Raw genomic sequence first — 26,690 nt, forward strand, 5'->3', positions numbered from 1 at the left:
TTTGTAAGAGACAGGGTGCGAAGATGGGAAGCTACAGTCCAGGTAGCTGTGAGAGTCTGTAGGTGTATAGTAGATATCAGTAGATAAGCCGTCTCTAGAGATGGAGACAAAAAGATCAAGAAAGGGGAGGGAGGTGTCAGAAATGGACCAGGTAAATTTGAGGGCAGGGTGAAAATTGGAGGCAAAGTTAAAGAAGTCAACGAGCTCAGCATGCGTGCAGGAGGCAGCTCCAATGCAGTCGTCTATGTAGCGAAGGAAAAGAGGGGGATGGATGCCCATATAGGCTTGGAAAATGAACTGTTCCACAAAGCCAACAAAAAGGTAGGCATAACTGCGACCCATGCCAGTGCCCATGGCTACGCCTTTGGTTTGGAGGAAGTGGGAGGAGCCAAAGGAGAAATTATTGAGAGTAAGAATTAATTCCTGTTGTGTTTGTGATTCCCAATCACAAATCCTTTGACTTTTCTACACTGCTAAAAGTTTACAAAAGCACGTCAGTGGGTGAAGGGCAACATTTCAACTCAGGTAATTTTAGGCCCCATGGTGCCTTCTGATAAAAAGCACTGTCACAGCTCAAAATAGTTTGGAGGAACAAGACTTTATCTTCTAACTGGCCACAGTTCCGGCATCAGGCACAATATTAAACTCTCTGCTTCCGTCTGTATCAAAATAGATCATTGCTCCCCTTCGTCAGTCTGTGGCCTGGCTCAGTTTGTCTATCTCCTTCGCATTCTGAGCATGCGCGACACACCTACTGAGATCACATTTTATTTACACGGCTGTGACTAGAGACTTTCAGATTATTATGTCCCTCCTGGTATCTATCGGTGGTAAAGTCAGAGTCAGCAATGGTATTGAACCTCAGGATTAGGTGATTAGGCTTTTTCATTGGAGATCGATAAACTGCCGGTAGTGTGTGGCTGGATGAGTGGGTCGTTTTCAGACTGGAAGGAGGCAGCGTTTGGAGAATCCCAGAGATCAGTCCCTGACCACAGTTGTTCACAGTTTAATGTCTTGGCGGAGGCAGCGAGATATGAGATGTCCCAGTCTGCTGGTGACGCAGAAAGAGTGGAGTTGGGGTAGGGGAGGCTATTCATATGAAATTTCGTAGCTTTGCAATCAGTACGTAGTGCACTGTGGGGCTGCAGTGGCGGGTTCCATTGCTGGGATCAGTGCACAGTCACTGTGGGCTATGAGGATTTTGTGAATAAAGCGCCATTCTCCAATTTAGAATCTCAAGCCGCGGAGCAAGCCTACCGTTTGTACATTTATATTGTATTTATGGCATTGTGATAACCAGATACTATAGCCCTCCACAACCTCTCTATCTGGTCCTTTCAATATTCGACTTCATTTCGTAAGTTTGGCCACAGGGCCATCAATACTTTCATCCGATGCATTGACATAGAACGTAAACAGAAACGTTGCCAACATAGAACGTAAACAGAAACGTTACCCCTGTGGACCTCTGGGGTAGTAATCTCAGGATTGCTGCCTGCACCACGTGCTAGCGACGAAAGAATAGCATGATCAGGCGTATTAATGTTGTGGCTGAGAGACTAGTGTAGGGGGCAGGGCTTCAGATTCCTGGATCATTGGGGTCTCTTCCGGGGGAGGTACGACTGGTACAAAATGGACGGGTTACACTGAACACAAAGCGGTCCAATATCCTAGCAGCCATATTGAATAAAGCTGTTAGTGAGGGTTCAAACGAATTTGACAGAGAGATGGGAGCCGGAGTGATTGGGCTGAGGAAGGGGAAAACAGAAATAAATCAAAGATGGCGTGCAACAGAGATTATAGAAAGAACAGTCAGGAGATGAAGCTTAATCAAAACCAATGGCATGAGTTACAGGGCATTAGAGTCAACGTGCAATTAAAACAGAAAGCAACAAATGCTGGACTGAGTGTTGTATTTGAAAGCACGCAGCATCAGGAATAAAATGGACACTCTTGAAATCCAGCTACAGATTGGCAAACATGACGCTGTAGCTATCTGTGAGACTTGGCTAAAGAGTGGGCTGCCATTGGGAGCTGAAAGTCCAACGATGTACTGTGTATCTGAAAGAGAGGTGAGTAGGCACAGGAAGTGATGTGGCCCTGTGTACAGTATTAAATCATTGGAAGGAGATGACATATGATTGGATGGTAGAGTCTCTATGGGTTGAATTAAGAGCAGGGATGCGATGGTGCAGCTCCGTAAGGCACTCGTGAGATGACACATTGTGTGCAGTTTTGGGATCCTTATTTCAGAAATGATATACTGGCATTGGAGAGGGTTCAGAGAAGATTCACTAGAATTATTCCAGCAATGAAAGGTTTACCATATGAGAAGGGTCTGACAGTTCATGGGTTGTGTCCCCTGGAGTTCAGGAGAATAATAGGGATCTCATAGAAATATTCTGAATGTTAAAAGGCCTTTACAGATTAGATATGGCAAAGTAAATTTCCAATGGTAGGGGCAGCATTGAAGGACGTCCATTTGGAATAGAGATGCAGATAAATTACTTCAGTCAGTGGGTGGTAAATCTGTGGAATTTGTTGCCATGAGTGGCTGTGGAGCCAAGTCATTGGGTGTATTTAAGGCAGAGATAGATAGCTTCTTGATTAGCCAGCGCATCAAAGGGTATGGGGTGAAGTCAGAGGAGTGGAGATGAGTTTTTTTTATTTTATATTTTATTTTTTATTTTTTATTTTCCTGAGCTTCTCATCAATGTGAACAGTTCAGTTAAGCTTTGCTCCAGAATTTCCACAATTAAGAGTTTAGTTCAGTTTTTATGTTTCTTTTTGCACTACTTATATAATTTAACGATTTAATATATATATTATTGTAATTCATAGTTGTTAAAATCTATTGTTATGAATTAGGTTCTCCTGTTGCCGCAGAGACAACAGATTTCAGGACATATGCCGGTGCTATTAAACCAGATTCTGATAGTGATATGGGAGACCCACCACCGGTCACCTGATCCCAGTTACCGCAGATCGTAATGCGAGATTGAAGCCTTTTCCGTTTATTTGCATTCCTCAGAAATTACAACAGTCAGTTAAGTGTCCTTCTGAGTTTCCAAAGCAGAAGCTCAGTCTGTCTAATGTTTCCACACAATTAAAATGGGGATATTGTTTATTATCATCATGTACTGAGCTACAGTGAAAATCTTGCCTGACCTACCAGCCACACAGATCAATACATTACGACAGTACATTGAGCTGATATACGACAAAACAATAACTGTAACAAAGCATTATGGCTGCAGAGCAAGTGCAGTGCAGATAGACATATGGTGCAGGGTCACGTCGAGTTACATTGTGAGGTCGAGTCCATTTTACCATTCATTTGGCTTATAACCGCAGACAGGAAGCCGACCTTGACCCCGGTGGTACACACTTTAAGGCATTTGTATCTCTTCCCCGATGGGGGAGCGTGTTTGCAGCAAGAATGTCCAGATTGTGAGAATCTTTGAGTACATGGCCTGCTTTTCCGAGGCAGGGGAAGTGTAGGAAGAGTCCATGGAGGGGAGGCTTGTTTCTCTGATGTTCTCCGCTCTCCAAAGTTCTCTGCAGTTCCTTGCAGTCATGGGCAGAGCAGTAGCCATACGAAGGCGAGAAGTATCGACAAGAATCTCAGAGACCTCGGCCTTCACCCTGCCTTGTGTAGCTGGATCCTGGACTTCCTGTCAGATCGCGCGAGTGGGCTCCCTCACCTCTGTCTCTCTGACCCCCAGCACACATACCCTACAGGGGTGTCTCCTTGCCCCCTCCTTTACTCTCTGTATACCCATGACTTGTGTCGTCACCCACAGCTCCAATCAGCTTATTAAATTTGCTGAGGACACTACACTGACTGGCCTAATCTCAAATAATAACGAGGCAGCCGACAGAGAAGAAGTCATCACCCCGACACAGTGGTGTTAAGAAAACAACCTCTCCCTCATTGTGTCAAAAACAAAGGAGCTGGTTGTGGATTACAGGAGGAATGGAAACATGGACCAAATTCAACATTTCCAAGTCTGTTATTGCACATTTTAATATTGATCATGACAGAAAGTACTGTATATAAAATACGGTTAATGACATGTTTATAGATAATAGATTGTTACTGACAGAGAATCGTATAACTTGTGTTCCGTGTGTTATCCGAATGTACTTGCCTGTGATGCTGCCACAAGTCAGTGTTTCTCTGTACCTGTACCTTCCCGTACTTGTGCACTTGGCAATAGATTCAACAGGACCTGAGAAATCTCAGTGAGATTTGATCAGTGATGATCATCTTGGCAGCTCGGTAGGTCGAATGTATGAGACAGTACACTGTTAAATGCAAACCCCTGAACAGTGTTGATGGTCAGAGGGATCTCAGACTCCAAGTTCATCGCTCCCTGAAAGAGACTGCACAGATTGATCGGGTGGTTAAGAAGGCAAATGGCGTGGTTGTCTTTATTAGTTGAAGCATTGAGTTCAAAAGTCGGGAAGTTGTGTTGCAGCTGTTACGAGGCCTGCGGTCGTACTGTGACTGTTTCTTTAAGAGCGCCGGCGTGAGGAGGCGGGACTATGACGTCAGTCACAGGCTGACAGCGCTAACTGTGGATTAACCATGAGAGAGAGAGAGAGCGATCTGCAGACAGACAGTCGGTGAGAGAGAGAGAGAGAGAGAGAGAGAGAGAGAGAGAGAGAGGGTGGAGAGAGAGAGAGAGAGAGAGAGGAGATGAGAGAGAGAGAGAGAGAGAGAGAGAGAGAGAGAGAGAGAGAGAGAGAGAGAGAGGAGAGAGAGAGAGAGAGAGAGAGAGAGAGAGAGGAGAGAGAGAGAGAGAGAGAGAGAGAGAGAGTGAGAGACTGGAAAAGCTGATAGCTTCAGTTAGTCGCAGCTGAGGCTTGGAACTCGCCTCGGCCCACAAGAGTGGGTTGATCATCGGTGCACAGAACCACAACGAATGTGTATGGTTGTTACTTGTGTTAACCCTTGCCTGGGTATGTTGTGCGGTAACCCCTGATAGACGGTATTACTGTGACACGTCACTTTCGCTGATAACTCGTATATGGACAGATTCAACGGATAAAAATTTCGACGATGGTTATTTCGAAGTAACGGCCTTTTCTCTACGTTTCACCCTGGATTACAAATATCTCTCTCCCATCATTTATTCCGGGGATTACTGAACTTTCCTACTTTACCATCTCAAGACTCTAAGCTTTGTTCCCTCAGGCTCGATAGTTTGGGAGTTATATTTACACAAAACACTGTTACCGTTCCTTTATTTCGTTAAGTTACTATAAGTAGATACTAATAAATAAGTGGTTTTAACATCAAAACCAGACTCCGGTGTGAACTCTATTGCTGCTGTTTCGTTTCTAAAACGTTACAGTTCGTAACACAGTTTTATAAAACTAGTTAGACCACATCTGAAGAATTTCATACAGTTCTATTCGCCCCCATTCTCACAAGGATGTCGGGGCTTTGGAGGAGGCGCAGAAGAGGTTTACCAGGATATTGCCTGGATTAGAGGGCATGAGCTGTAACGAGAGGTTGCACAAACTTGTGTTGTTTACTCCAGAGCGGCGCAGACTGGGGTGAGACTGGATGGACATTTTGTAAGATTACGAGAGGAATAAATAGAGTGGACAGACGATATATTTTTCCTGGGGGTGAAATGGCTAATACATTTAGGGTGAGAGGAGATGTGAATGGCAAGTTTGCTTCTTTCCAAAGAGCAATGGATAGCTGGAGTCACTGACCGTGGGGGGGGGGGGGGGGTGGGGGGGGGAGAGGAGGAGTCAGGTGATCCTATTTTCCCCTCCCATTTAACCACAGATTGGCAGCATCTGTGCGTCGCTTCCGAGGCCCCGCCCTCCGGATGATGCACCAATCACTTTGCGCATGCTCACAGTCTACAGGCGGGTTGCGTTCTGCGGATTCGGGATCACTGTCTGCGGGCCGAAGATATCACTTTCCCATCGGTGAGTATTGAGACCGATCCCGAGCGGGGAGATCCGATGTTGGCCTTGAGCCCCGAAATGAGGGCCAATTACTCATTTAGTACCCAGTTATCTGGGCTCGTCAGGAATGTGTTGACTTCACTGAATCTGCATTGAGCGATCCAAACCAGGAGCCCAGGCTGCCTATTTCCGCGGAATTGAAAGGGGAGTCCCGCCAACAGGTCACGTGAGGCTGTGCGCCGCAGATCTGCTTTGTGACGCACGATCACGTGGTGTGTTGCTAACAATGTTTACAAGAATAATCTCAGGAATGATCGGCTTTATGTATGAAAAGTATTTGATGGTTCTGGACCTGTGCTCAATGGAGTTCAGAGTGGGGGGGTGGTGTAGGGATGTATGGTTAAGTAAACTTACCGAATGCTGAAAAGCCTGGATAAAATGGACATGGAAAGGATGTTTCCATTAGACAGAGAATCTGTGATCTGACAGCACAGGCTCAGAATAAAGATGCTTCCCTTTAAAATTGAGGTGAGAAAATTTCTTCAGCCAAAGGAAGTCTGATTTGTGGAATTTGTTGCTGTAGAGGGTGGTTGAGGCTCCATTTGGGTATGTTTATGACAGAGATTAATATATTGATGATTGCTAAGTAGCTTCAGGGTTACTGGAGGAAGGCAGGAATATGGTGTTGGAATGAAAATCAGCCATGGTTGAGTGGTGGGGCAGACCAGATTGATCGAATCACCTAATTCTGTTCCTGTGTCTTATGTCTTACCATAACTGAATGATGGCTCCTTCTTATCCCATATCGTTTTGTGACTTGTGAGGGACAATAAAAGATTATTCACTGAGATCATTATATCTACCTTCAACATTTAAATTTCATTGAGTTTTGCTCTTAGTAACATTAAGCAGAAATGTTTGGTTCTCCTTTCTATTGTCAATGTGCTTCATTATCTTTCATGTTAAAGTTAGACCTGCGGTGAGAGATTTATTGGAAGAAAAACCCAACTGGAAGCAAACCACAACTGAAGACAGTGGAACATCAACAAGTGAACCAGCCCGAGGATTGAGAGCGTCAACTGGAGAGAACCCATCTGACTCAGAGAATCCAGTGATTCAGTCAGGAGAAAGTTTGGTGAGTCTCATTTACTGAAACACTGGTCCTTTAGACATTACATACCTGTAAAAGGAAGGTAGGAAATTGTTGGAGTGAGACTGAATGTGCCCAGAGGAGCCAGTTATGCCTCTGTCAGATCCAGTTGCAATCACTCCAGGGTCTGGTAATGTGCTTCCAGCAGCCCAGTCCTTTAAAACCACTCCCATTCTGTGGAAGTCGAGTCCGGATAAAGTCACTCAGAGACCGTATAAATACAAACTCTTTACTCCAAGCACCTGGGGCTTACTCAGTTAGTCGCTCAAACAGGAACAGTCATAGACTGTTTATGTCGTTAGTGTCGTTAGTATCCAATCCACTAACTGACTAACAATTCCCCTTACACCACAGATATATCTGTCCAGATACCCACCACACAAGGCAGGCTGGAGCCAAAGTTATTTACTATATTACAGCCCCTTAAGATAAATTACAAAATAGTCATAATGGCTTACACACACAGAACGGACTGAAGCTGTCCTATCTCTACGCATGAGTGCACAATTCAGATAAACATCCAGAAACCCTAGCTAGCTACCCTCAAGAAGAAATATGGCTCAGCATGGCTTAGTACATTGGCTAATCATCAGCAATTTCTTTCAGAAGAACAGGCGGCTATTGTTTAAGAAAGTGTTAACCCTTTTACATACTTTACCACTCCCTCCTTTTGATTCATTTTTATCAATGAATAAAAACAATGCACAACAGTAATTATAACAATGATATGCACAACTATTAAGCCATAATGCAATATCATGCCTCACATATTACCAAACAGGCCTTCAAATACTACCATTTCGACCCTTCGGTGAACCTGTGTAAATCCTGCCCTACTTTCTTGATGCTGTCAATCTCCGTGGCAGTGTGCTTGGAGAGGGATGTAATGTTAGTAGACTCATCAGGGATATAGGTGCAGCATTCTGTGTCAATAATAACACAGGTTCCCCCTTTCGCAGCTTGGATAAAATCTAAAGCCATACGATTCTGTACGACTGTTTGCCGGATTGCAATCATTTCAGTGGATATTTCTGTTACTTGGGCCTTTGTTTCTGTCAGGGCCCCTGCAGTATTGTGTCCAGCTCCTCAAGTGCTGTAGCCAAATTGATTATCTTTGGTGGATTCCTGGCTACTACATAGGAGAGAAAAGTGATCATCCAAAATCACTCAGTCTCAGTTATTCCTCTCCGCTGCTGGGCACCTGCAAGTATGGCCAGGATGCATGTTTCCCAGTCGGGGAAGTTGCGTTTGGTGGCCCCTAGTTCTACCTGTTTGGCATCGGTGTGACAGAGACACAGAAATGTGTTAACATGGGGACCCCGGATTGTGGGGTGATCCCTCTCAAAGACATAAACACGAACACCACTGTTAACATACCTGTAACAATTTAAATGAACCAGCAGCAATAGACCACACATGGAGTTTGGTTTTGATGTTAACACCACTATCTTTATTTGTATCTACTTATAATATAACAACTTAAGCAAAACAATCAAAAGGGACCTTGGGGTTCAAATCCATACATTCCTCATGGTTGCTGCACAGGTTGATAGGGTGGTTAAGAAGGCCTATGGTATGCTAGGCTTCATTAACAGGGGGATTGAGTTCAAGAGTAGAGAGGTCATGTTGCAACTCTACAAATCTCTGGTGAGACTGCTCTTAATGTTTAATTCTGGTCACCTCATTATAGGAAGGATGTGGACGCTATGGAGAGGGTGAAGAGGAGATTTACCAGGATGTTGCCTGGTTTGGAGAACAAGTCATATGAATCAAGGTTCGCAGAGCTGGGACTTTTCTCTTTGGAGAGTAGAAGAATGAGAGGGGACTTGATAGAGGTCTACAAGTTTATGAGAAGCATAGACAGGGTGGATAGTCAGTATCTGTTTCCCAGGGCAGCAATAGCAAATACCAGAGGGCATATGTACAAAATTAAGGGAGGGAAGTCTAGGGGAGACATCAGTGGTAAGTTTTTTTACACAGAGGGTTGTGGGTGCCTGGAATGACTTGCCTGGGATGGTGGTGGAGGCTATAACATTAGGGCTATTTAAGAGCCTCTTGGACAGGCACATGGATGAAAGAAAAATAGAGGGTTATGTGGTAGTGTGGATTTAGTACATGTTTTTAAAGGATTATATGGGTCAGCACAACATGGAGGGCTGAAGGGCCTGTACTGTGCTGCAGTGTTCTATGGTTAACAGTGTTATGTGTATACATATGTGTAAATATAACTCCCAAACCATTGAGCTCAAGGAATACCAAGCTTAGAGTCTTAAGATGGTAAAGTATGAAAGTTCAGCTCATCCACGGAATAAATGATGAGAGAGAGATATTTGTAATCGAAGGTGAATGTCGAGAGTAGGCAATTGCTTCCAATTCCACAAGTTCCACGGTGGTAAAACAGGATAACAGTCGCCGAAGATCTTATCCATCTTCGTTCCAAATCCACATATGAATTATCACCAAAACTAGCTTATAACATGTGTACCGTCTTCAAAGGGAACTACCACCCAGGCAAGGGTTAACACACAGGTAGATTCCACAAGGTACTCCCAATCCAGATCCAACACACAAAGTATTACCGACAGTGATTTCCACAGAATATCCCCTCTCACAAGTGGTTACCACATAACACACCCGAATCCAGCTAAGAGTTAACAAATGTGGTAGCCATGGGATACTCCATCAAAATCCCCATATGGATTATAGGAATTATCACCAACAGTGATTTGTCACGGGGTACCCTGTACAAGTGAATTACCACCCCCAGGCAAGGGTTAGCACAAGTGGTCTTCACAGGACACTGCCAAACCTAAAGATTCACTCCAGTGGATCAAACAATGTGACAATTACACATTCAGTATTTGCTGGATCAATAATCAACCCACCCTTGTGGGCACAGGAGAGTTCAAACAGCGAACTTCAGCCACTAGGTCCTTTGTTTCGAACCTTCCATCTTCTTTCTTTCTCTCCATCTGACTGTCTGTCTCTGACTGTCCTTGCTTAAATAAAGCAAATTGCGAGCTATGTAAACACAAGCTGTGAGCAAGTGTAAACACGCTCTAGAGTCAAATAGTTCCACCCCTCCCTCTCTCACAGTAAGAATCAAACAGGAGCTGAGAAAGCCGGCGGCTGACGTCACTCAGGCACTCTCTGAGTGACAAGAAGCCTAGAGGTTCATCACACCACGATCAACCAATACTTTTTCCTTTAGTCCAAGAGAGTCCTTCTACTCTGTTCCTTCAGTAACACGTTTGTAGTCTGTTCGATGTATCCACCGAGATTGCCCCTTCAGTCTCAGAGCCCTGGAGTGGTCAGTAACATCTAATATGGTCCTCTCCACCGAGGTCTGAGTTTCCCTCAATTCCAGTTCTTGGTCAGGACAAAATTCCCAGGTTCTTGGGTGGGACAGTCACTGCTCTCTGCGCGGTTGTTCTCTTCCTTGTAAGCCTGTCGTACCTGTGAATGTAATGCTTGGAAAATTTTGTTAAGTTGGCATATGTATTTCCCCATCTCTTCCCCGAGGGTATGCATATCCAATGTACCTGGTAGACTTTCTGGAAACAATGGTACACAAGGTCTTGGTCCACAGGGTGTCCTCATGGGCCGTCCATAAATGATTTCAGCTGGTGACAGCACTGTTTTCCCCTGTGGGGTGACCCTCATGTGGAATAGGTCTAACAGTGGGACCTTCAACCAAGTGAGTCCAGTCTCCGCTGTTAGTTTGGCCAGTTTACTCTTCAGAGTGCCATTGACACTTTCCACTAAGCCAGCGGCCCATGAGTGGTGTACACAGTGGAATTGTTGCTTGATAGCTAGCTTGTTACACACCCCTTCGCTTGCTTTAGCCACAAAATGTGGGCCATTGTCAGAGCTCATCATCTCTGGCAGGCCGTACCTGGGAATTATATCCCGTAATAATACCTTCACAACAGTCATAACAGTATTATTGGTAGTTGGAATAGCTTCAATCCATCTGAGGATTGCTTGATGGGAACCCGAGGAGACTACAACTATCGAGGATTGTGCAGCACTTTTCGCTGTCTAATCTGCTGAAGCATTGAGTTTAGTGACCTGGTTGGACATGTGGGTGTGGGCCGCACATTTAATTAAAGCCAAAACTCGAGGTAGCTGTTGAGCGGTGAGTAAGTTGTTTACAAAGGAGGCATTACTAATGGGGTGGCCAGAGCAAATCAGGAATCCCCATGTTCCCAGAGAGCCCGGTAGTCATGTACAACTCCAAATGCATAACGGGAGTCCGTGTAATTGTTCGCACTTTTATCTGTTGCTAGGATACAGGCACGAGTCCGAGCAAACAGCTCAGCCTTCTGGACGAGACAGCTGCTTCAAAAGAGGCCTGCTCAATTACTTCACTGTCAGTTACTATCGCATCGCCAGAATATTGTTTCCCTGCTGGATCCACAAAAGGGCTTCCATTCTCATAAAACATTGCCTCGGGCTTGAGGGGATATTGCAGAGTGGATGGGAAAGTCTGTCCTTCTTTCATGGTGATCCGGATGGGGGGCAGTTTTAGAAATTAACAAGCTAGGCCAATTTCATGGCCTGAGATTGCCAAGAGATGGGGTACAGCCTCTTGGGTTCGGTCAATATTAAAAGAGTGTCTTACCAGATGTCCTATCTTCACCTGAGTCCTTCCAGTATCAGAGTTGGCATGCGGCCAAGTCTGGCCAGCCTCCCTTGGTGCTGGAGGCTTGTTTTATCAGGGTGTAGGCAAGGAACCCTAGGCTCTTTGGCTTGAACCCAAGGCAAACCCTCACGGTGGTATGGGGAACCACCTGTCCTGTCTGTCGCCAAAGGAAATCCGGAACTTCGGCCAGTAATGCACTGTTCTCTCTTCCTTTAACCTCTCTAATGTGACCGGGAACTTTGTCCCTAGAGGGGTGCATAATACTGGCTTTTCTCAATCCCCCTGGAATTCCACCTGTAGTGGCTGTGTATGTGAATACGTGCGTTCCGTGCCTTCGAACCCAGACAGAGTGATTGTAGTGTTTGATAGCTGGAATCCATTTTCCGATATTATTTCCTGATTGAGAGTGTTTGTGGTTGCTGGCATATCAATCATAAATGGAATTGGAATTCCAGCAACTTGCAATGTTCCATCGGGCTCTTCCTGAGGGGTGGTACTCACGGCAGGAAGCATCCTTGCTTGTTAATTTGAAAACGGGTTGTTGTCCCTACCTGTCCCTTGGTAGGTTTTTGTTCCCATCTCTGATCCCCAGATATAGCCCTCTCACATCCTTCTTCCCACTGAACATCTTCACCTTTAATATTAGTTCCCTTCAGGGTTGATTGGGATTTGAAAGTCAGGTCCCAACAATATGTCAAAGCTCGTCACATTCGATTTTGGTCACTGTCAGGCCAATCCATATTATTTGTTTTAATCATGTTGGCTAATTTAGTTGGATAGTATTGGAGCAGGAGGGCGTTAAACTGGGGGGACAGATTCCCATCTTTACAGGCTTGGTCAGAAGTTGTTCAGACCTCAGATGGAGTCAGCAATCAAATGGCTGAGCATGGTGCGATGAATGTGCTGAGCTGTGTATATCACAATGCAAGAAGCATCGTAGGAAAGCCAGATGAGCTCAGGACAGGGAATTATGATATTGTAGCCATGTTTGGGACATTGTTGCACCCAATAGTCTGAGGGATTTAGAGGAACAAATTTTTAGAGAGATCACAGACCATGCCAAGAAACAAAACTTGATGCAGTAAGTGATTTTAACTTTCCATATATTGACTAGGACTCCCAGAATGTAAAAGGACTAAATGGGGTAAAGTTTGTCAAATGTGCCCTTAATCAGTGCGTAATCCCGACGTAGAAGTGTGCAATAAGCTGTTAGGAAATGATCCAGGGCTGATGACAGCAATTAGTGATCATAATGCCATGAGATTCAAAAGTAAATATGGAAAAAGAGAGGTCTGGACCATGGATTGATATTCTAAATTGGAGAAAGGTCAATTTTGATGGTATCAGAAAGGATCTGACAGGCTGTTTTCTGGCCAAGGAGGACTTGGTAAGTGTGAGGCCTTCAGAAGTGAAATTTTGAGGGTGTTGAGTTTGTATGTGCCTGTAAAAATAAAAGTTGAAAGGTAAATGGTGCAGGGAACCTTGGTTTTCAAGAGATATTGAGGCCCCGGATATTTTATTCTTCTGAATGCCTCAGACAGTTGGGTGCTACCAAGACTCATTAATGACTACAAATCATAAATCCATGCGAGCTCATCTGACTTTTTTTTTGTCATCTTCTGTTGGTTTCTAAAAGCTTCCCAATAGTTTTTGCTCTTTTGTTTGCTCTCTCTTTGGTCTTTATGTTGGTTTTGGCTTCTCATTTCAGCCATGGTTGTGTCATTCTGCCTTTCCAATGCTTCCGCTTCTTTGGGATGTATCGATCACTCAGCTCCCGAATTGCTCCCAGAAACTCCAGCCATTGCTGCTCCGTTGTCACTCCTACCTTTCCCCTTACAAGTTTGGCCAGCTTCTCTGTCACAGAAACATGGAGAAGTTCAGTACAGAAACAGGCTGTTTAGCCCACCTAGTCAATGCTGAGAACACATTTAAGCTGTCTAATGCAACTACTTGCACTTGGTCAATCACCCTTCATGGCCCTACCATCCAAGTACCTATCAAACTTCTCTTATTGTTGAAACTGGGCTTATATTCACCACTTTTGCTGGCATCTTATTCCACACTCTCACGACCATTTCATTAAAGAGCTTTCCCAAATGTTCCCATTAAATTTTCACCTTCCCCACTTACCCGTGACATCTGGTTATCATCCTACCCAACCTCAGTGGAAAAAGCTGTTTGCATTTACCCTATCTATACCCTCATAATTCTAACAGCTCCTCAAAGCAATGTATAATTTACTTTCTGATGTTTAGACCCTTTTTTAGGGCTATAAAGTGATGAGGGGCATTGATCGTGTGGATAGCCAGAGGTTTTACCCCCAGGGTTGAAATGACTAACACGAGGGGGCATAGTTTTAAGGTGCTTGGAAATAGTTACCGAAGGGATGGCAAGGGTAAGTTTTTTACTTAGAAAATAGTGTGTGTGTGCAATCCACTGCCAGCAGTGGTGGTTGAGGCAGATACAATAGGGTTTTTTAACAGCCTCTTACATAGGCACATGGAGCTTAGAGAAATAGAGGGCTATGTGCTAGGGAAATTCTAGGCACTTTCTGGAGTAAGTTACGTGGTTGGCACAACATTATAGGCTGAATGGCCTGGAATATGATGTAGGTTTCTATGCTCAATGATCTATATTGAACAGTGAAATAACATCTCTTCTTTTTTCTGTACAGGGTCCACTATTTTAATGTGGCATTTTCACACTCCAATAGAACCTTTGTCCATCTCCTGAGTAAATAGAGATGAAAACATATTTAAGATCTCTCCCATCTGCTTTGGTTCCATACGTGGATTGCCATTCTGGTCTTACAGAGAACCAACTTTGTGCCTTAAAATCCTTTTGCTCTTAATCTATCTCTGGAATCCCTGATGATTAATCTTTTCTGCAATGGCAACCTCATGCCTTCTTTTAGCCATCCTGACTTATCTCTTATGTGTTCTCTTGTATTTTTTATACATCATAAGAACCTGCCTGCCTATCCCTGTTATGAAACTCCATTTTGTGCTTCACCAGGGTCTCAATATCTCTTGAAATCCAAGGTTCCCTGCAGTTTCTACCTTTACCTTTTATTCTGACAAGCACATACCCGCTTTGTACTTTCAAAATTTCACTTTGAAGGACTTCCACTTACCAAGCACACCTTTGCCATAAAGCAGCCTGTCCCAGTCCACAGTTGCCAGATCCTAGTATCTTAATTCCAGGTGTTGATCCATTCCCTGAACACATCCACCTTTCCTATCACGCTCCTTGCATTGAGATATACAGGGTTCAGCACATTCACTGCACCATGCTCAACGTTTTTCATTCCTGACCTTGTCTGAGGTCTGAACAACACCTGTCTCCACAACACCTCCACTATCTGTTCTGTTATTCAGGCATCCATTCCCCCTGAGACGTTAGTTTAACCCCCCCTTACCCCCACCCCCCACCATGCAGCTCTATCACCCCTTTAGTTTTCATCTCCCAGATCAATAAAAAGGAGGTGCATACAGGCAGATAGGAACAAATCGGCTACTTATGAGATACAGGAAATTCAAGTGAACACTGATGAAAGAAGGCATGAGGTTGCCCCAGCAGACAAGGTGAAGGAGAATCCTCATGGATTCTGCAGATATGTTAAGTGCAAAAAGATTGCAAGGGAAAAAAATAATCCTTTACAAAATCAGAATGGTAATCCATATGAGGAGACAAAATAGATGGGGGAGATTTTTTCTGCTTTCGTATTTACTCAGGAGGTGGATACAGAGTCTATAGAAGTGAGGCAAAGCAGCATCAAGTTCATGGACACTGTACAGATTACAGAGGTGGAGGTGTTTGCCGTCTGAAGGCAAATTGCCATGGATAAATCCCCAGGGCCTGACTAATTGTTCCCTGGGACCCTTTGGAAGACAAGTGCAGAAGTTGTCGGGGCCCAAGCACAGATATTTAAATCATCCTTAGTGACAGGTGAGGTAGTGGAGGATTGGAGGACAACCAATGTTGTTCCGCTGTTCAAGAAAGGCTCTAAAAATAAACTAAGAAATTGTACATTGGTGTGCTTGACATCAGTAGGGGGAAAGTTATTGGAACTTATGTGCAGGAACCGGATATATAAGTATTTGGATAGATGTGAATTGATTAAGGATAGACAACATGGCTTTGCGCTTGGTAGTTCATGGCTCACCAATCTTATAGAGTTTCTCGAGGAAGTTATCAGGAAAGTGGATGAAGGCAAGGCAGTGGATGTTGTCTACATGGACTTCGGCAAGGCACTTGACAAAGTCTCATATGGGAGGTTGGTCAAGAAGGTTCAGTCACTCAGCATTCAAGATGAGATAGTAAATTGGACGAGACACTGTCTTTGGGAGAAGCCAGAGTGTGGTAGCAGATGGTTGCCTCTCTGACTGGAGGCCTGTGACTAGTTGTGTGTCATAGGGATCAGTGCTTGATCTGTTGTTGTTTGTCATCTATATCAGTAATCTGGATGATAGTGTGGTTAACTGGATCAGTAAATTTGTGGATGACACCAAGATTGGGGTGTAGTGGACAGCGAGGGAGACTATCATGGCTTACAGTGCGATCTGGACCAGCTGGAAAAATGGTTTGAGAAATGGAAAATGAAATTTAATGCAGACAAGTGTGAGGTGTTGCACTTTGGTAGGACCTACCAGTGTAGGTCTTACACAGTGACTGGTTGGGCACTGAGGAGTGTTTTAGAGGAAAGGGACCTGGGAATACAAGTCTGTAATTCACTGAAAGTGGTATCACAGTTAGATAGAGATGGAAAGAAAGATTTCAGCCCATTGGCCTTCATGAACCAAAGCACTGACAACAGTAGATAGATGAAAGTTGTAAAAGAGGTTCTGAGAGTTCAGAGAAAATTCACAAGGATTTTGCCAGGTCTGGAGGACTTGGGTTACGAGGAAAAATTGAACAGGTTAGGACTTTATTCCTTGGAATTTAGAAGATTGAGGGGAGATTTAATTGTGATAGAGGGGCATAGATAAAATGCAAGCTGGCTTTAACCACGGAGATGGTGTGGAACTACAACCAGAGGCCATGGGTTAAGGGTGAAAGGTGAAATGTTAAGGGGAACATGAGGGGAAACTTCTTCACACAGATGGTCATCTGGGTGCGAAATGAGCAGCCAACACAATTGGTGAATGCGAGCTGGATTTCAACATTTAATGAGTTTTGTGTAGGGACCTGAATGGTAGGGGTGTGAGAATGGGGAGTTTAAATAGTTTAGCACAAGCTAGATAGCCCAAAGGGCCTGTTTCTTTGTTGGTACTTTTCTGCAAGAGCCTTTAACAGCTGTGCCGACCAACCATTCATCTCAGCAAGAAATTTTTATAAGGCAACTGGCACTTTAAGTTAATAATACATATAAGAAAATCCCAGCGGCACATCAAGAAAGACTATTTGTGTGAGAAATTTTCAGTTACTGTGGGGCCAGGCACCCATGCAGCTCAGCAGGAACAGGGAATAATACCAATGGAGGGAGCCAAACTGAGCCAAGGCACAAATTGGAGACCACAGAAATGCCCCATTCCTATAGAAACAAGAAGAGCATCAGAGAATTGATGGTCATTCCAGATACCAGCACTGTGCCCAGTTAGAAGATGATTTCTCTGTCCAACTTGGGTGGAACCTCACTGTAACAATGTGATGCTGGATCAGACCTTGGCAACTCAAGTAATCTCATCCGAAGTGTTGTCCTACACCCAGTGATGGATTTTGTAAATCTTTTTACAGGATAAAAACGAGAAGGAATTTGTCTCCCGGAAGCTCAGACATGGCACACCAGTTTTGCTGTCTCTGTCTAGATATTTAAGAAGTGAAGCAAGGGATTCAATCGACCATCCTACCTGATCAGACTACGGGGCAGGATTCACTCAGTCATTTGACCAACTGGCACGCCCATCATTTTACACAGGGGAGAGCCCATTCTTCTGCTCAGACATTGGGAATGGATTCAGTCAGTCATCTCAACTGAAGGTACATCAGCAAGTTCACACTGGGCAAGGTCATTCACCTGTTCTGTGTGTAAGAAAGCACTTAGTCTGTCATCCCACCTGTGGACACACCAGTCAGAAGCTGGTCATCTGCTGAATTTCTGGGAAAGGATTCACTCGGTCATCTGACCTGATGGCACACCAGCGAGTTCAGACTGGGGTGCGGCCGTTCACTTGCTCGGACTGTGGGATGAGATTCACTCGGTCATCCACCCTACAGAGTCACCAGCGAGTTCACACTGGGGAGAAGCCATTCACCTGCTCAGACTGTGGGAAGGGATTCACTTTGTCATCTCACCTACTGACACACCAGCGAGTTCACACTGGGGAGAAGCCGTTCACCTGCTCAGTCTGTGGGAAGAGATTCACTCAGTCATCCCACCTACAGATACATCAGCGAGTTCACACTGGGGAGAAGCCATTCATCTGCTCAGAATGTGGGAAGAGATTCACTGATTCATCCACCCTACAGAGACACCAGCGAGTTCACACTGGGGAGAGGCCGTTCACCTGCTCAGTCTGTGGGAAGGGATTCATCAACTCTTCCAGCCTACTGACACACCAGCGAGTTCACACTGGGGAGAAGCCATTCACCTGCTCAGAATGTGGGAAGGGATTCACTCGGTTATCCAGCCTGCAGAGTCATCAGCATGTTCACACTGGGGAGAAGCCGTTCATCTGCTCAGACTGTGGGAAGGGATTCACTCGGTCATTTGACCTAATGGCTCACCAGCGAGTTCACACCGGGGAGCGGCCGTTTACCTGCTCAGACTGTGGGAAGGGATTCACTTTGGCATCAATACTAGTGAGACACCAGCGACTTCACACTGGGGAGAAGCCGTTCAACTGCTCAGTCTGTGAGAAGAGATTCATCAACTCTTCCAGCCTACTGACACACCAGCGAGTTCACACTGGGGAGAAGCCATTCACCTGCTCAGTCTGCGGGAAGGGATTTACTCAGTCATCCCACCTACAGAGTCACCAGAAAGTTCACACTGGGGAGAAGCCATTCACCTGCTCAGAATGTGGGAAGAGATTCACTGATTCATCCACCCTACAGAGACACCAGAAAGTTCACACTGGGGAGAAGCCATTCACCTGCTCAGTCTGTGGGAAGGGATTCACTCGGTCATCTCACCTACTGACACACCAGCGAGTTCACACTGGGGAGAAGCCATTCACCTGCTCAGTCTGTGGGAAGAAATTCACTTCGTCATCCAACCTGCAGAGACATCAGTCAGTTCACACTGGGGAGAAACCGTTCACCTGCTCAGTCTGTGGGAAGGGATTCACTCAATCATCTAAACTGAAGGTACATCAGCGAGTTCACACTGGGGAGAAACCGTTCACCTGCTCAGTCTGTGGGAAGGGATTCACTCGGTCATTTCACCTGCTGACACACCAGCGAGTTCACACTGGGGAGAAGCCATTCACCTGCTCAGTCTGTGGGAAGAGATTCACTGATTCATCCAACCTGCAGAGACATCAGTCAGTTCACACCGGGGAGAAACCATTCACCTGCTCAGTCTGTGGGAAGGGATTCACTTCGTCATCCAACCTGCTGAGTCATCAGTCAGTTCACACTGGGGAGAAACCGTTCACCTGCTCAGTCTGTGGAAAGGGATTCATTCGGTCATCTAAACTGAAGGTACATCAGCGAGTTCACACTGGGGAGAAACCATTCACCTGCTCAGTCTGTGGGAAGGGATTCACTCAGTCCTCCACCCTACAGAAACACCAGTCAGTTCACACATTTTGAACTATTCACCTGCTCAGAATGTTGGAAAGGATTCATTCAGTCATCCCAACAACTGGCACACCAGTCAGTTCACATTCTTATTAATTCCTTGCTTTTGCTTGCTGAGGACATTCATTTTAAGAGAGAGATTGATTAAGAAGGCAAATCAGTCGGGCTTGCAGCTTGTTTACATCGCTCACAGCTTGTTTAGTTTTAACCGAGGACTCAGACACTCAGAGTCAGGCGGAGATGAAGGAGGAAAAATGGAAGGATCGAAACCAGGGAACTAGTGGCCAAGGGTCACTGTTTAGAGCTTTCCTATGCCCACAAGGGTGGGTTAAGTGTTGATTCACCATACATCGAATGTGTGGTTATCACCTCATTTGATCCATAGGTGTGGATCGGATTTGGGGTATACTGTGAAGACTACTTATGTGTTAACGCTTGGCTGGGTGTGGTGTGATAATTCACTTGAAGGCGATACCCCTTGTGACAAGTCACTTTCGGTAATAATTCGTATGTGGATTTGAAACGATGAAGCATAAAATCTACAGCAACTGTTCTCTCGTTTCACCACAATGGAACCTTTGGAATTTGACGTAATTGCCTTCTCTCGACATTTACCCTGGATTACAAATATCTCTCTCTCATCACCTATTCCGTGGATGAACTGAACTTCCATACTTTACCATCTCAAGACTCTAAGCCTTGTTTTCCCCGAGCTCAATAGTTTGGGAGTTATATTTTGTTACGCCTGTGCCCCAACTCTGAGGGGCTGAAGGGTACAAAGTAGCTCCCACCTTTTTGAGAATCGCAAGATCGCTATTAATTCAGGTCAGGAGACGCAGGAAATGAGAGAAAGACACGCAGAATCCACATGGGGTTTGGAATGTCCTGGCCCCTCAGCGATACAAAGCCACGGGAAATGGCCATTGTCTCTTGGAGACGGAATTGTGTATTGAGTACTGTACTATTTATTTGAAGCCCTCAGGGAATGAGCCGAGGGGGCTGGCTGAGGGATTGCATCATCCCAACCTGATTGACATCTGAGGTGACACGGGGGTGAGTAAGGATAAAAGAGGGTCTGGGGAACAACCCCTTTAGACGCACCAGGAGAAACGATAGTAATCCCGTGACAGCGTTTAATAGCGACTGCCGGTGGTGACTTGTGTGTGTGTCCATCCTTGCTCGGATGACGAGTTTTCCACGGAACGGCTTAGCTAAAGGACCGACTACAAAAACAGAACTCTCGAAGGATCGACATCATAAAAAGGAAAGCAGGCAAGTTTAAAACATCTGTCTCTCTTGACTCCAACAAAAGGCTGCAGCCTGCATGAACTTGAGTGACTTTTATATTTCCATCGGACAATACATTATCCCCTACACAACGATAGAGTTATTTCTTATTGATTATTATTATACCCGCGCTTTTAGATTAAGGATTGATGATGTATATTATCTGTATGTTTGCATTGATATTATTTTTGTGTATTTTTATCAATAAATACTGTTAAAAATAGTACCATCAGACTTCAACGGACCTCTCTATCTTTGCTGGTAAGTGACCCAGTTTTGGGGTACGTAACAATTTACACACATATATATACATAAAACTGTTAACTTTTGTTTATCTTGCTTAATTTACTTTATTATAAGTAGATACTAATAAAGATAGTGGTTTTAACATCAAAACTAGGCTCCAGGAGTAGTCTATTGTTGCTGGTTAATTTCTAAAGCTTTAGTTTCTAAATATTTGTTCATAACAAAATTGGGGCCTGCATCTGGGATATGAACAAATTTGAGGGCGTGTTGATTAATTAATTATTGATTTCATTGGGGAAATCCCTTTTGATTTATTTGTGTGTGCAAAATCAGCAGCAATGGATGTTGATAAATGTCTGGAAGCACCAACCTCTGAGGCATTAGAGGACGCCAGAAGGCTCGTGTTGTTGTGTATTGTGAAAAGGTTTAAACTTGCTAAGGTGAAATTGACAATGAGGAAGGCACAGATGCAAAGGATTATAGCTGAACATCATGTATCTGAGGTGTGTTTAAAGTGGAGGAGTTGGAGGTGTTTCCTGAAAGTAAACCTAGTGAGCTTGAGCTCCATTACAAGTTAGAAAAGTTAAAGATGGAGGCTGCGGAAAGGCAGAGGCAGTTTGAGGCTAGAGAGGCAGAAAAACAGAGGGAGGAAGCAGAAAGACAGAGGGTGTTCGAGCTGGAAAAGATAGAGAGATTGCAGCAAAGGGGTCTAGCGTTAGACTCTGGTGATAAGTTTGAGGACAGTCGGGAAGTTAAATTGGTACCTCCACTTGACGAGGCAGAGGTTGATAAATACTTTCAGCATTTTGAGATGGTTGCTCGGAGTTTAAAGTGGCCAGAAAAGGGTTGGCCTATTCTCTTACAATGTGTAATTAACGGGAAGGATCAGCAAGCATATTCTGCTTTGACAGTTGATGAAGCAGCTGATTATGACATAGTGAAACAGGCTGTGCTCAAACTTACAAGTTGGTCCCAGAATCATACAGGCAAAAGTTTAGAAATTCAAGGAAATCTGTGAACCAGACTTATATGGAATTTTCTTGTGAGAAGTTTGTGTTTTGGCTGGTGCACATATAAAAATATAAATGATGATTTTAACAGCTTGAAAGAGTTGGTTGTAATTGAAGAATTCAAAAGGTGCGTCCCTGATGACATAAAGACGTATTTAGATGAAAAGGATGCTGCTACATTGCAGGAGTCTGCTAGATTAGCAGATGAGTTCGCTTTAACTCATAATGTTATATTTACCCAGAATAAGAGTTTCCAAAAGAGTAGCAGGGATCACCAGGGTAAACCAGAAATTAAAGCTGGGACTAGTGACACGAGTAAGAATGAAGGGAAGCAGTTGAAGGAGAAATATTCTGGTCTGTCTTGTTACTATTGTAAGAAGCTGCTCATATGATGGCTAACTGTTCTATCCTGAATAAGAAAAAGAAAAAGGAACCAGTCCCAAATGCCTGTGTACAATATGTTGAAGCACCTATAAACCCACAGGGTTCTGAAGATTCTGTTGAAGCTCAGTTAAGAACTGAGAGGTCTGACCGAGTTAAGAAGGGATTCGATCATTTTATGTCAGATGGGTTTGTATTAGTAAAGGAACGGTCAACCCCAGTACCAGTGAAAATTCTTTGAGATACTGGGGCTTCTCAGTCACTTATATTAGACAGCGTTCTAAAGTTTGGTGATGAGACTAACACTGGTGAGGTAAATCTTATTAAAGGCATTGGGAGCGGCATTTTATTAAAGGCATTGGGGCTTCTGTGCCATTGCACAAGGTAACTTTACAGTCAGAGTTGGTTTCCAGACCTGTTAAGATTGGATTATGCTCCAGTTTACCAGTGGAAGATGTTACTTTGCTGTTAGGGAATGACCTGGCAGATGGTAAAGTAGTTCCGGCAGTGCAGTTGACAACTAAGCCAACCACTGGTGACCGACAGATGGATTTTAACATTTATCCTTCCTGTGCAGTAACTCCCAAGTGTGGCTAAAAAGTCTGCCGATGCAGACAGTTCTGTGCAGCATGATTCTGATACCCATGATAGCCAAAATCGGGATTCAGGTAATGCTGACCTGTCAGGGACTTTTCTGCCTTCAATGTTTCAACAGGATTCAGGTATTAAGTCTGATGAGAAAGACTTATCCCTGTCTAGGAAGGAGTTTATAGCAGAACAGAACCGAGACACTGAGATTGAAGTTTTAAAAGAAACCGCTCTCTGAGATGATGAGATTAAGAAAATGCAAGTCGGGTATTATCTCAAGGATGGAGTGTTAATCAGGAAGTGGAGGCCACCTGCTATACCTGTGAGTGAGGAACGGACAGTTGTTCACCGAATTGTAGTTCCTAAAGTTTATAAGATAAAAATGTTAACTTTGGCCCACAGTATGCCCTTAGGTGGCCATTTTGGAATGAATAAAACTAAACAGGATTATGAAGGAATTTTACTGCCTAATTTGAGGAAAGATGTTATGACCTTTTGCAGAACCTGTCACACTTGTCAAGTTGTGGATAAACCTAATCAGGTCACACCAGTGGCCCCACTCCAGCTTATACCTGCATTCAGTGAACCCTTTTCCAAAGTTATAGTGGATTGTGTTGGTCCATTGCCAAAGACTAAAGCTGGCCATCGGTATTTGCTAACTATTATGAGTACCTCATCCAGATTCCCAGAGGCAAAACCTCTCAGGAATATTAAAGCTCAAACTGTGACGAAGGCTCTTACCAAGTTTTTTACTCTATTTGGTTTGCCTAAAGCAATCCAGTCTGATCAAGGAAGTAATTTTACATCTGGTTTACTCCAGCAGGTGGTTTATGAACTGGGAGCTAAATGAATTACATCATCTGCATACCATCCGGAATCACAAGGGGCTTTGGATAGATTTCATTCCACCCTCAAAACAATGAATAAGACATACTGTGTTGAAAATGGAAAATACTGGGATGAAGGAATATATTTTTTTTGTTCACAGTAAGAGAGTCAGTACAGGAATCACTGGGCTTTAGTCCATTTAAATTTGTATTTGGTCACTACGTGAGGGGACCTTTGACCTTGTTAAAGGAACAGTGGATTGATGGGATGTACATGTTAACTTCTTAGACTATGTTTTGAAGTTCAAAAACAAACTACACTAGTCCTGTAGCCTAGCAAGACAAAACTTATAGATTTCTCAAAGCAAAATGAAGTTTTGGTTTGATAAGCAGGCTTGTGAAAGAAAATACCAGGTGGGGGGTAAGGTGCTTGCCTTATTTCCAATGTGGATGAATCCAGTTAAGGCGAAATTCAGTGGACCGTATGAAATAGTCTCTCAAGTTAATGACGTGAATTATGTTACTAAGACACCTGACCGACACAAACCAACACAGCTCGTACACATAAATATGATACAGACTTATTTTGACAAGCAGGCACCATCTGTGGGTGTTGTTATCAAATCATATGAATCTGGCAACCCTGAGAATGAAACAATTGACTCATCTGAGACTTTTCACAAGCCAAACATGGTCCCAGTTAGGCTAATGAACTCGGTTGTTCAAGAAAACATTGATAACAAGTTGGCTCATCTGCAGCCAAAGCAACAGTGGTACCGTTTCCTGGATGGTAGCAGCAGGATCAGTTTGTGGTTGTGGTGAATTGGGTCCTCAATATCCTCCGGGCCCTTTTATCACACCTGCCTCTGCAAATGTCCTGAATAGTGGGAAGTTCACATCTAGGGATGTGCTGGGCTGTGCGCACCCCTCTCTGTAGGTTCCTACAATTAAGGAACGTGCAGTTTACCAGGCAGTGATTCAGCCAGTCAGGATGCTCTCATTTGTGTTCCAGTAGAAAGTCCTTAGGATTTGGGTCCCCATCCCAAACTTCAACCGTCTGAGGTGAAAGAGGTGCTGTTGTGTTTTTATCACAACACAGCTAGTATATACAGACCATGTCAGATCCTTGGTGACCCTCTCAACCCCAGATCCATTTATGCCAATAGGGGTTAGCCTGTCTCCATTCCTTTTGTTATCCACAATTAGCTCCTTTGGTTTTGTGACAATGATTGAGAGGTTGTTTTCTGGACACCAGTCAGATGTTGTTCATACCTCAGATAGAGTCTGCAATCAAATGGTTGAGCATGGTGCGATGAAAGTGCTGAGCTGTGTATATCACAATGCAAGAAGCATTGGAGGAAAGCCAGATGAGCTCAGGACAGGGAATTATGATGTTGTAGCCATCACTGGGACTTGGTTACACCCAACAGTCTGAGAGATTTAGAGGAACAAATTTGTAGAGAGATCACAGACCATGCCAAGAAACAAAGGTTGATTCAGTTGGTGATTTTAACTTCCCAGATATTGACTGGGATTCCCACACTGTGAAAGGACTGGATGGGGTAGAGTTTGTCAAATGTCCCCATAATCAGGACGTAGAATTCCTGATGTAAAGTGTGCAATAAGCTGTTAGGAAATGATCCAGGGCTGATGACAGAAATTAGTGATCATAATGCCATGAGATTCAAAAGTAAATATGGAAAAAGAGAGGTCTGGACCCACGGGTTGAGATTCTAAATTGGAGAAAGGTCAATTTTGTGGTATCAGAAAGGATCTGACAAGTGTGGTTTGGGACAGGCTGTTTTCTGGCAAAGGAGTATTTGGTAAGTGGGAGGCCTTCAGAAGTGAAATTTTGAGGGTGTTGAGTTTGTATGTGCCAGTCAAAATAAAAGTTGAAAGGTAACTGGTGCAGGGAACCTTGGTTCTCAAGAGATATTGAGGCCCCGGATATTTTGTTCCTCTAAATGCCTCAGACTGTTGGGTGCTGCCAAGACTCATTAACGACTGACTCATTAATCATCATTCCAATTCCTGAGCTCATCTGACTTTTTTTTTAGTCGTCTTCTGTTGGTTCCTAAAAGCTTCCCAATAGTTTTTGCTCTTTTGTTTCCCCTCTCTTTGGCTTCTCATTTCAGCCATGGTTGTGTCCTCCTGCCTTTCCAATGCTTCCACTTCTTTCGTAAGTATCGATCACTCAACTCCCGAGTTGCTTCCAGAAACTCCAGCCATTGCTGTTCCATTGTCACTCCTACTGGTTTTCCCTTCGAAGCAAGTTAGACCAGCTTCTCCATCATAGAAACGTGGAGAAGTTCAGCACAGAAACAGGCTATTTGGCCCATATAGTCAATGCCAAAAAAAAACATTTAAGCTGTCTAATGCATCCACCTGCACTGGGACCATTGACCTCCATACTCCTACCATCCAGGCTCCCATCCAAACTTCTTTTAAATGGTGAAACCAAGCTCACATTCATCACTTGTGCTGGCATCTCATTCCACACTCTTGCGACCATTTCAGTGAACGGCTTTTCCACATGTTCCTGTTAAATTTTCACCTTCCCCACTGACCCACGAGCTCTGGTTGTCGTCCCACACAACCTCAGTGGAAAGAGCTGCTGGCATTTAACCTATCGTTTTCCTCAAAGTTTTGTACACTTCTAATAAATCCTCAAAGCAATGTATAATTTCCTTGTTTATGTTTAGAGCCTCTTTTTTAGGTGGATAAGATGATGAGGGGCATTGATCATGTGGATAGTCAGAGGTTTCTTTCCCAGGGCTGAAATGGCTAACACAAGAGGGCAGAGTTTTATGGTGCTTTGAAATAGATACCGAGGGGATGTCAGGGGTAAGTATTTTTACACAGAGAGTGGTGGGTGCGTAGAG

The 26,690-nt window shown here is 44.1% G+C and overlaps 1 protein-coding gene across 1 annotated transcript; it reads left to right on the forward strand.

Moving 5' to 3' along the window:
- Window positions 1-6,350: 6,350 nt before the first annotated feature.
- Window positions 6,351-25,886, forward strand: LOC140721002 (uncharacterized). The gene is made up of 4 exons (XM_073035867.1): window positions 6,351-6,459; window positions 6,904-7,066; window positions 17,463-19,370; window positions 25,866-25,886. The coding sequence occupies exons 3-4, from the start codon at window positions 17,856-17,858 to the stop codon at window positions 25,884-25,886; spliced, it is 1,536 nt and encodes a 511-aa protein (XP_072891968.1). The 5' UTR covers window positions 6,351-6,459; window positions 6,904-7,066; window positions 17,463-17,855.
- The last annotated feature ends 804 nt before the right edge of the window (window positions 25,887-26,690 follow it).

The sequence above is a fragment of the Hemitrygon akajei genome, unplaced genomic scaffold (assembly GCF_048418815.1).
Source record: "Hemitrygon akajei unplaced genomic scaffold, sHemAka1.3 Scf000049, whole genome shotgun sequence".
Taxonomy (NCBI): Eukaryota; Metazoa; Chordata; class Chondrichthyes; order Myliobatiformes; family Dasyatidae; genus Hemitrygon; species Hemitrygon akajei.

Bases quoted from the DNA above. Each gene is read 5' to 3' on its own strand.
- LOC140721002 (XM_073035867.1), top strand. From the start codon at position 17,856: ATGGCACACCAGCGAGTTCAGACTGGGGTGCGGCCGTTCACTTGCTCG. The intron at 19,371-25,865 runs GTACATCAGCGA...CTTTTTTTTTAG, and splicing joins TTCGGTCATCTAAACTGAAG to TCGTCTTCTGTTGGTTCCTA.